General features: G+C 33.5%; 1 protein-coding gene across 1 annotated transcript; it reads left to right on the forward strand.

Moving 5' to 3' along the window:
* Positions 1-4052: 4052 nt before the first annotated feature.
* Positions 4053-5226, forward strand: LOC109612631 (mucin-2-like). Its single transcript, XM_020036826.2, has 2 exons — positions 4053-4424; positions 4483-5226. Exons 1-2 carry the CDS (start codon positions 4055-4057, stop codon positions 5085-5087), a joined length of 975 nt encoding a protein of 324 aa, XP_019892385.2. The 5' UTR covers positions 4053-4054; the 3' UTR covers positions 5088-5226.
* Positions 5227-12095: the final 6869 nt, after the last annotated feature.

The raw sequence follows: 12095 nt of genomic DNA on the forward strand, positions 1-12095 counted from the left end.
AATGTAGCGATTAAGGATACTCATGGAAATACTCTCCCTCTCTTTCTCTTATGTTTAGTCCCTGTCGAAATTATTTAATTATTTATATATTCTATAAAATAAACTTTAATTTATTCAGCATGCAAAATGTTGGGACTTTTTTTGGGATCAGTAATGTTTTTGGCGTTTGAACTTGGCTTCTTGGCCAAGAGGTTGCAACCAGGAATCGATCGAGATGCAAAGAGAACTTCCGTCAGTCTTTTTTTTTCTTTTTTTGAGTTTGATCGGTCATATTGCCCCTATATAACACTGTGCAACACAAAAAATAATTTAAGGAAAAGTGCAGTAGATTATGAAAGTAAAGCTAAAAATAGAAGACACGTGTATCGGTGTTTTGAAAGTGTCTTTGTAAATTTTACAGATAACAATACAAGAATTATTTTGTTCGGAAATTTTAACCCTCGAACACCTTTTTGAAAATAATGCTTCAATACTTCCTTAAAACGGTATTGTAGCAAGACACAATATTTGCCATAAATATTTGCCATAAAAAGTCTAAATCCTACCTAAGCGCCAAGAATTCATTTTAAATCCGGGTTAAATCCGCACTTAATGTGAGTTTGTGACAACTTCTCCTACAAAACATCATTTTAAAAGCATGACGTAAAAGACAAAAATATTCCTAATCTAATTTCACTAGAACTCAAATAAAAAACAACTCTTCTTCCATTATATATCAAGAAAATATTGACATCAACGTTGCTGGAAAAAAAAATAACGAGAAAATATTTTATTTCTATTTTTTTTTATTAAATTTTTTTCAACCTTTTATCGATTTAATGCATGAAAGTAACATAAAATTATTTTAAGGCAAAAAATCTCAAAAGAAAAAATATTCTACCAAAAAATTGACTATAAGTCACCAAATTAACAAGTAAAGAAAGCCTTAAAGTCGAACGAGGCCGACATATATGTAATTTCCATGTTTCCATTTTATATCAGAAAATTTATGAATTAATGTTGCTACAAAAACGCGGAAATATTTTCTAATTTTTTTTTGTTCGTCCAATTTTTCCACCTTTTTCGATTTAATGCTTCACAAAACAAAATTAACTCCATATATACTGAAACGGTCAGATAATTTATAGGGTTTTAAACCGTTTATATACCCATAGGGTCTTAAAACGTTTATATGTGGACATAAGGCTGGGGATATACGAAAGTAAACAGGTCCCTTAGTCCTTCTTATATGGCCCGTCTTCGAATATGGGCGGGAGATGGTCATATTATCCCATAACTGTCATACTTGCAATGATGCTCGCACATAGCACTTAGGTCACCTGTCTGAGGGAATCTAGTCATGTTTCAATTGCGTTCTGTTTTTATACCCTACACCATGTCATTCCGTCCGTCTGTTCGTGTGTTTTTGTGAACAAAATGCAGGTCACATATATTATCCGATTTGACCCATGGACGTAGCTTATTGGCGAGAATCGGTCCAAATTTAGATATAGCTCCCGTATATATCTTCAACCTATTTTGGGTTAATTGTGCACCAAACGGTCAATATCAGTCCAAATGACCTGAATTTTGGCACTTCAGTTTAGAAGCAAGTACATCAAATTTGGTGAAAATCGGTTCAGATATAGCTATAGTTCCCATATATATGTATCATTCAATTTTAAGTCCCTCAGATTCGTAATATGCACTCCACAAGAATGATATTTGGTCCCAGATATGTTATAGAGCTCGGAAATACCTTTGCCCATTTTTATTACGATAGGCTAAGATTTGGATAATATAATCCTTCTCGAAGTGATATCATGCACTCTATAGCAATGTTATTTGGTATGGAAGACTAAAGTGTATCCGTCAAAATAGATTAAGAATTGGATATGTCCCCCATATATTAGTTTCCTCTGAAATCAAATTATACCTGCTCTAAGGTCAAATGCTGACAGGTTGTATGATCCACTTCAAATAAACTCTTTTGTTACGGAAGCTCTACCAAATATGCACAGTGGTTTAGGGTATCATATAGTCGGCCCCGCAAGATCTTTCCTTACTGGTTTTAATGGAATTGTTTTAAATTTAGAATTGAACAGTAAAGCACTCTGAGAGGCACCCCCATATATCGGTGGTACCCCATTTTCTATATTTACAGGGTTTTTAAGACATTCTCGAAAAAAAAAAACAGTAAAGAAAGTCTTAAAGTCGGGCGGGGCTGACTTTATGATACCCTACACCACTTTGCTAATTTAGTAGAGCTCCGCATAATAATTAAAAGTTTTTATTGGAGAACTCAATAATACACGCTATGATTATAATTATAATTTAAAATTCAAAGGACTAAATATGCCGAAGCATTTGTATCTTTTAAATTCGGACTTCTATTGCCTATTTGGTGCACAATTAATTTTAAATCGGATAAAAATATATATGGGAGCTATATCCAAATCGAAACCGATCTAGATAAAATTTGGCAAAGATATTTCTGAGCTTTATTTGATATATTTCCCTGAATATCGTTGTTACGGAGTGCATATTACGGCTGTGGGTAACAAATATAACAAATCGGATGAACACTATATATGGGAGCTATAGCTATATCTAAACCGATCTTCAGCAAATTTGACATACTAGCTTCTAGACTCAATTCGGTCGTAAGTGCCAAATTTCATCCCATTTGGGCAAATATTAGACGTTTGGTGCACAATCAAAGGTAAATCGGACGAACTTATATATGGGAGCTATATCCAAATCTGAACCGATCTCGATAAAATTTAGCAAATATATTTCTGGACTATATTTGATATATTTCCCCAAATATTGTTGTTACAGAGTGCATATTACGGCTACGGAGGACAAAAATAATAAATCGGATGAACAATATATATGGGAGCTATAGCTATATCTGAACCGAATCAAATTTGGCATACTTATTTTCAAGCCTAATTTGATCGTACGTGCAAAATTCCATACTATTCTGGCAGATATTACACGTTTGGTGCACAATAAAAAGCAAATCGGACGAAGATATATATGGGAGCTATATCTAAATTTTTACCGATTATTTCCAATTTCAATAGGGTTCGTCCTTGGTCAAACAAATTATTTGTGCAAAATTTCATCTGGATAGGACAATAAATGCGAACTGTACTTTGTTTACAAAAATGCATGGACAGACGGACGGACGGACATGCATAAATCGACTCAGGATGTGATTCTATGCAGATCATCAAAAGGAACTATGGGCCTATCTCGTTTCCTTTTGCCTGTTACACACAAATGCACAAAGACATAATACTCTGACCACCTTGTGGTGTAGGGTATAAAAACTAAAAATAAATTGGAATAGGTAAATACGAACATATTGACGAATATTATCCCTCATGGGATATATTCCCTCATGGGATATATTCCCTCATGCTGTAGGGTATCAAAAGATCGACTCGGCCAAACTCGACCTATTTTGACATGTTTTTTTCATTACTCTAAAGTATTATTAATAATTTAAAAAGCAATTTATATGCGTGATCTAATTATGAAAGCCTCTACAAGGTTTTACGACATGTGTTATTGTCAGAACGTGAGAAATTAATAAAATAAAAAAATTGAATTTAAAAATAAATATGAATTTTTTATTGTTGGTGGTGGCTTGTTGAACATCCGGAATAAGGCTACCAAAATTCCAAACATTCAAAAACGAATTCTTATTTGAGTATAGAAAAACCAAAATATGATGATGTGCACAATTTCCTGCAAAACGAAACCAAGGAATTCATATTCGAATACGGAACCCAAAAAAAAAACGTCAAGCCACACGATCAATGGAACCTACTGAATACGTGGCATGTAACGAAAAAAAGCAACACAAAGTCACTTCGAAGAAATTTGCCTGCATAACAAACAAAGGTTACAAATCCACTTCTACAAAATAAAAGTTACTCAATTCTTAACTATTTATGAATGGAATGTATTACATAACTTGATATTTTGCCTGGCATTTAAATACGGCAGCTATTCGATGATGAGACTACAGTAACTACCCAGCAACAATAATTAAACAACAATTATGAAGGCCATATTTCTAATATCGGTTATTTGTCTAATGGCATTGTCTTCCCGGGCCACAATTGTCCCATGGGCAACCTCTCAACATCCTTCATCGTTTTTATATCGACCTCATGGTGGCTTCCATCCATCCGGTCCCGTGTGTGGTGTTCTAAATGGATATTATAAAACCTTTTACAATTTACAACAATTTTTGGATTACAATAAAAATGGTTATGCCTTTACGTTTTACTGTACCGGTCCGTGTCCACCGGCTGTGCATAATGCCTGCCCAACGACATTTGATCCTGTGTGTGCTACAAATTTGGTGGAAACTAAAACCTTCAGCAGTCCCTGTGCTGTGCAAGAGGAAACCTATAGAACGGGCATAAGTAGGATCCACTAAGAACTTTCAAAAGGATTATTTGACTAATTTTTATTCCATTCCAGCGTGGATACAAATTTCGACTGGTTTCTGTCATGTGCCTCCGCCAGAGACAAGCTCTACAGCTGCGCCTGTAATAACTCCTAGCACCCCGGAAGTTACTGAGGCTCCAGCTACAACCCCTGAAGTCACAACCCCTGAGGTAACTACGCCTGAGACCACAACTCCTGAGCCTACAACAGAGGAAACCACAACTCCCGAGGTAACCACTCCTGAGACCACAACTCCTGAGCCTTCCACAGATGAAACCGCAACTCCCGAGGATACAACCCCAGAGGTCACAACCCCAGAAGTGACCACCCCTGAAGTCACAACACCTGAACCCACAACTCCAGAGGCCAGCACCGACCCAACAACTGACGATTCCCTACTTGAAAATAACACCTCTGATCCAAGCTTTGCTGTTGGAGCATTGAATGAAATCTTAACCCCACCTGAATCACAATTCGATCCTTCATCTGCCTTCTATTTCGCTCAATTCTTGAGTGCCCTCCAGAGTTCACCCTTCAAAGGTTTGCCAAATGGTTCGGTTCTTTCGTATCGTAATAATGTTGGCAACGATTATGGTATCTATGCCGAAGGAAATGTTTTCAACAATGCGCCGCTTTAAGAACGTTTTGTAACCGAAAAATTTAATTTTCAGAAAAAAATCCGGATTATTTAATAATTTTATTTGAATCCCCTTTACTACCTTTTCCTCAGATTTTAATTAACAAAAAATTCAAAATAAATAAAGATTCAATAATCAACTCAATAATTTGTAAAAAACGATGTGAAATAGCTGATAGGCTAACTGAAAACCAAAGGAACGGCCGAAGCTGGAATCTTTGCAATATTGGTGCGTAGCCGTGTAATAATGCTGGGTTTTTTAAATTTATGCCTAAAGGGTACGAAAAATATTTTGTACTAAAAATGAAATTTTCTTTATCGAACAAACGGAATGAACTAGAATTGGAATGAAATGGTACATAACTTCTATAATGGTACCATTTGGTATGGTGTGAACGGATAGAGCTAAAAACTTGGAATTTGATATGAGAATCAAGATTGGAAAGTAAGTTTGATATTTGCACTGTGCTAAAAGGTACTAAATTTGAAACAGTTTGGCTTAGAGTGAACGGATGAAGCTGGAAATTTGAAATTTTGTATTGGGGTCCCTGTTGATAGTTGTTTTGTAATAAGGAGGTGGTTTTGGAAATATGTATTACAAGTGCACGAAAATTGTACTATATTTGGTACAATTTGATATTGGGTGAAAAGATATTGCTTGAAATCTGAAATTTGGTGGTTTCGGAAATGTGCACCATAATTATGCTAAATGCACTAAATGGTATTAAATTTGGTAGTGGTCGAAAGGATATAAATATAATTAAATTCTTCTATAATTCTGATTTGGAAAAGTGTCCTATATTTTTACGAAAAGTACTAAATTTGGCATTGGATTCTTCAAATTTGGTCATAAGGGTTGTTTTGAAATCTGAGATTGAGGTATGGTGATGATTTTGGAAATGTGTACTATAATTGTACGAAGTTCGAAATTTGGTATTGGGCGAAGGAATTGAGCGGAAATTCTGGAATTTGATGTAGATGTCTCTATTGGTACATGCAATTGAGATGTGGAGGTGGTTTTGAAAATGTGTACTATAATTGTACTTAAAATACTAAATAGTACCAAATTTGACATTGGGTGAAAGAAAAGAGTTTAAATCCTGAAATTTGATATGGATTTCTCTGTTGGTATCTGCGGTTAAAATATAAAAGTAGTATTGAAAATGTGTGCTAAAATTGTTCGAGTTGAAATTCTGAATATCATATAGACGTCACTGTTGGTGTCTGTGGTCCTATAATTGTTCGAAAAGTACTAAGTGGTATTCAATTGGGTATTGGGTGAGTGAATAGAGTTGGAATCCCGCCTGGGAAACGATTGAAGGAAAAATCTTGAATTTTTGCATGCAGGTCAATGTTGGTGTGTAGGGTCAGGGTTTTTGAAAATTTGAACAATTAGTACTTTTAGCGGACTAAAAGGTATTAAAAATTTAAGCTATTATATTTGTCAAAAGACCAGGCCGAAATTTTAATGCCCACCCCCATGAGGTAAAGAAAACTTTTCAATTTAAAAACATTGGGATTGAATATTGGGTCCGCTTCGATTTTTGCCATTGAGTCGGTTGGTAAAAAGTCGTAAAAACCGACCGTTTTTACGACTTTTACCGTTTTCCAGCTCAATCGTTGTTATCTACTGCAAGTTTCAAATACCAAAAAAATTAAAAATGAGGCTATAGTCGCCAAATTATCCAAAAACCCTGAGGTACCTACTCATGAGTGATATAATAATTTATAAGCCTACTGCAGCAGTTCTCTGCCACAGTTGACAGAACCTATTACAAACTTGAAAAATGTGGCTAAAATCATGAAAATACCGATTTTTGAAAAGAACTGAAACATGGGGTACAAAACGTGAACCTGTATGTGCAATGATCTACCACAGGGGATAGATCATAAGTACAAACCATAAGTACCGAGTTTTAAACAATTCCATTTGAAAATATGGCTTTAATCGTCAGAATACCGAATATCGTGAGGTACAGTAGTTATATAGAGGCTATGCGAAAATGTGAACCTTTATAGAATATGTTTTGCCTCAAGAGGTAGATCCCATTATGAAATCTATGAAACGAATTTGTATCAATTCGTTTAAAAATGTGGCTTAAATACCTAAAACACTGACTTTCGGGAAGTATCATTATGTGGGGTCTATGTAGGGACCTATATAGACAATATTCTTCTACAAGAGCTAGAACCCATTACAAACTCTAAGTAACAATAATATAAAAATTATTTTAAAAATGTGATACAAATCGTCAACAAGTCCAGTATCGACAGGTACAGTTATATGGGGGCTATACGAAAACATGAACCAACATAGCCCATTTACAGACTTGACCTTCCTACTGACAAAATATACATAGGTGCTAAATATTAGCTTTTAATCTCAATTCGTTCGAAAGATTGCGTGATTACAACAAGCATACATACGAAGATCGCTAAATAGACTTAGAATTGTGCGCTGATTAGGAATCAAGGGTCTAACATAAGTATTTCGAGGAGTTACAAAGGGAATGACAATCTTAATATACCCTCCATAGTATAGAGGAGGGTATAAAAACTATTTAAAAAAAAATATTTCTTAAAAATTTTTCTTTAAAAAGTTATTTTGAAAAAATTCTGGTTTCCCCGGAAAAATCCTAAAAAAAGGTCACGAGTTTTTTTCGATTACTCATCACAAGTGGCAAAGCTGTCAACATCTATTGGCATTATTTTTTTCCATTTTAAAGAATTCATTTACGTTTCGTCATCTTTTCTTAGCTATACAGAATTGTAAATAAAACCAATAACTAATTTTGGAATTCTTTGTTTTTCTTTAATACAGCGTAGAAGAATGGTAATACAAGACGAATGAGACTCTTCTTCGTCGTCGTGGTGGTGGTTTTTAAGTTAATTTAGAAAATGCACGTTTCAATCCCTTGTTTGAACCGAAGCACAAACCTTATGTATGCGTTTCATGCAGATAATTATTTTCAAAGAATAAATACGCATTTCTTTTTTTTAATTTCAGAATATATAAAACCAAAATTGAGTATGCAATAGGTTGGCATTTTATAGCCAAGAGTTGAGCAGCATGTTTTGGTTTATTCTTTTATTTCTTTGTGGCTGCAAGGGTGCCCTGACAGCATGCGATAGCTATAAGTCTGAATCCTCACCATCGGAATACAAAAGTGCCAAAAAGCCAGAATGTATAATGGGCACGGAACCAGTGTGCGGAACAAATGGATTCGAAAATTTCCTATTTGAAAACCAGTGTGAATTGAATGATTTCAATGGAAGGCAGCTAAGGGATGGGCAGTTTGGTAAGTTGGACAGTGAACTAAAGTTTTTGGATGGACAAAATTATGTTCAAAGTGATGAGTTGAGAAATGAAATAATTTGAATTCATTCATAGAATTTGAATTCATAGTTGTTTTTGAAATGGTGGCGCCCAAATTGTGTTCAAGAGTCCATTTAGTAGTAATTTGGCTGTATGGATATTAAATTATTCAGTTTTCTTTCATTTTCTAATTTCCAGTTCTAAACGTTACCAGCCTAAGTGACTGCAATCCGCCGCCACCACCCAATAAAGAAGACATCTACAAATATTGCCCAAAATATTGTAACAATATCAATCAACCGGTTTGCGGCTCATATCAGAATGTCCAAAAGAATTTTACAAATCTTTGTGAAATGCGAAAATATATTTGTGAGAAAAAAGAAAGTGAGTTCAAAAAACAGAGAATAATTGCTCTACTCCAGTACGTCAAAAAACAGTTTTATATTTTTTTTCGATTCCTTAAAGGAAAAATCGGTTATAGTAGTAAAAACTTGTATATTCTTGCAGTTCTGGAACATAGCAAATCTTTTGTAAATTCCCATTATTGCTGGTTCACACCACATCATGTTCGAATCAAATGTAAAGTGACTTGTTCACATTTTATATTTAGCATTTTTATGGCATACTTTTAGGCAACTTCAACAATTTTTATATAATATATTTATTATATACTAGAAAATATTATAAAATATACTTATACTATACTCATACTACCATTAATTTATAATATTACCCATTTTTGAGTTGAAAAATGACGGGAAGAGCCTAAAAGTATGCTTAATTTTTTTTTTGAATATAGATGAATATAGAAATAAATCGCTTTACATATGACTCTAAAATTACGTGTAAAACGTCATTCAAATATTAAATTAACTAAAACCTCTCTGTCCTTTTAGATTGGCAATTTGTCTCGAATGGTACCTGTGTTTCGACTTCCTGCCCCTCAAATGAACAAACCATCTGTGCCATCTATGATAGTAATCTTCAAGAATTTTCCAGTTTGGATAGTTTTTATGATGATATACAAGCCACGGGAAGAAGTAAGTGTAGCATTCTCCACAAGAAAAGAGGAACTTAAAAAAATAGTTATTTATTTTATTTTCTTATTTTTAATTTTATGTAGATTGGCAAATCATAAATGTGGGTCCCTGTCCATGCCCTTTGGATTATAAACCAATTTGTGCCAGAATTAACTGTACCACGCAGACATTTCAAAATGAGTGCTTCTTTCAGCGCGCCATACAATCGGCAACATGTAAGTAAAATTATCGACATATTACAGGGAAATTTAGATAAAATCGAAACTAATATTTATACAAATTAAAATTTGTGTAACGAAGATTTTGATGAGAATTTTTGATTTTTTACGATGCTTCTTTAGCTAACTTTGTACCTACAAAAATGTTGAATATACCAAAAAAAAATCTGTCAGAATGCTTTAAAAAAATATTTTTAATGGAAATTTCGAACTTTTTTTAACTCACCGAAATTACAATTTTTGCCAGGAACTTGTTAAAAAATATTATAGCATGAAGTTCTTAGTAATCTACGATTTTTTGGTAAGAAGTTCTTAAGCATACGTACATACAAAGTCATCGGAAAAATAAGTTCTTAAAAAATTAGAATGTTTTTTCCAGAAAGTCCATGATTTTTTTATTTTATTTATTATAAAATCCTTAAAAAATGTATTTAAGAAAATTTCACGAATTTGGCAAGGATCTTTTTCAATTACGTCCATAAACAATATTACAACAAAACAATATTACTACAAAAAATACTAAAAAAATTAAATTCTCGTTTTTTTTAAAGAAATCCGTATAAGCGAAGTCCTTGAAAAAAAAATCATTTTTAAAAAATGGGATTTTTTCCAGGAATCCCTTGAAAAATATTTAAGACATTTCAATGTTCAGACCACCGTCTGTACCATTCTTAAGAAACAGTACGTTTTGTCTAAAAGAGATTAACAAATATTTTCAATAATTTTTTTAAACGATTTGTGGCCAGAAAGTTCTTATTCCTAAACCTAGGTATTCCCTGCCTTACCCCCTGGTAAACATAACCATCATTCTCTACTAATAAACAAAAGTTGTTTTATAAAAACAACAATAATGAGATTAAGCCTGACAATTTTGCAAGAACAAAATACTACAGTATGCCGAAAAAAGATGCTAACACAGTTCCGAAAAAAAAGAATTTTTAATAACTTTACGTTGAAAAGGATTATTGCATAAAGTCTTTGAAAAATTACAAAAAAATCCACAATTATTGGCAAGCAAGTCCTACATAGTTCTTTTTGAAAATTTAAAAATTTTTGGACAAAGTCCTATTCTTAAAAAAAGTTAGTTTTCCGCAGAAATTTCTTTGAAAAAAGATTGTTAAAATAACACGATTTTTATAAGGTAGTCTATGAAAAAATCCCCAATTTTTGATCAGGAAATCTGAAAGTATTAAAACATTTCGTTAACCATCCAAAATATATGTCTGTGAAGATTTACCGAGAATAAATAATAATTATTCAAAAACCTTTTTTTTGCCCGAAAGTTTCACTAGCAAGTTCTACATTGACATCAGACTAACAATCTTTGCCAGGAAAATCTTAAAAAAATATTCTAGTATAAAATCCTTGAATTTTAAAAATCTCCCAATATTTGGAGGGAAATTGTTTGATTTTTTTTTTTTTGGGAAAATGAAAATTTTGAAATAAAATTCTTAAGAGGTTCACAATGTTTATACCCTACAATTCTATGTGTTGAAGGTATTATATTGATTGGGTCTTCCTATCTCGCCGAACTGAGTCAATCTACCTATGTATGTCCGTCCGTTTGTTTGTCTGTTCATGTTAATTTGTAATCACTTTACAGGTCGCAATTATGGTCCGATCCTCACGAAATTTAGCATGGAGGTGGGGGGATGGTCGGATTACAACCCTATTTTATGAGATGTTCGCATAATATTTAGTGGTTGAAATGGGCAAAAACTTAATTTCCTGCTTTTGCAGTTGCCCCACGGGTCGCAATTATAGACCAATCGAAGCGGAATTTAGCATGGAACTAGAGTTTAGGGCTGGTCATCAGCCTACCATTTTGTATGGTCATCGGACAATATTTGGCGGTTAAAATAGCCCATAACTTTTATGAAAAAAATAAGAAACTTTCCACTAAACTGCGAATATTTTTAATTCTGCCGAGATCACAAATGCACAAAAATGTCCCTTCTGACCAAAATGTCTCTCATATCCAAGATATCGTATATATAGCAAAATATCTACAATCTCATGTATAATGTAGAGGATTTTAGTTAGTCCGCTTTTAACTCAAGAAAGGCTGGACGGATTATGACAATTCTCAAGAAATTTAGCATGTGGATACGATTAGGGTCAGAATTGAAGCCTATTGTTTTTCAAGATATATATTTAGGGAATCAAATGGACCAAATATTAAAACTTTCCTGATCTTGAAGAGGCTCTATAGGTCACAATTAAAAACAAATCGACACGGAATTTTACATTAAGTTTGGGGTTAGGAGAGCGCAGAAGTGTAGCATTTATAGTAAGCGGGAAAAATGGACCACAACTTTTATGTGAAATTGTTTTGAAAGGAAAAATAAGGAAAATAGCCCCAGTTAAAAATCAAAGACAACATATGTGCAGGACAGTATAGCATTATTTCAAATAATCGACTAAAATGTATTTGG

Source organism: Musca domestica, unplaced genomic scaffold (assembly GCF_030504385.1).
Source record: "Musca domestica strain aabys unplaced genomic scaffold, Musca_domestica.polishedcontigs.V.1.1 46, whole genome shotgun sequence".
Classification (NCBI taxonomy): domain Eukaryota; kingdom Metazoa; phylum Arthropoda; class Insecta; order Diptera; family Muscidae; genus Musca; species Musca domestica.

Bases quoted from the DNA above. Each gene is read 5' to 3' on its own strand.
- LOC109612631 (XM_020036826.2), top strand. From the start codon at position 4,055: ATGAAGGCCATATTTCTAATATCGGTTATTTGTCTAATGGCATTGTCT. The intron at 4,425-4,482 runs GTAGGATCCACT...ATTCCATTCCAG, and splicing joins AACCTATAGAACGGGCATAA to CGTGGATACAAATTTCGACT.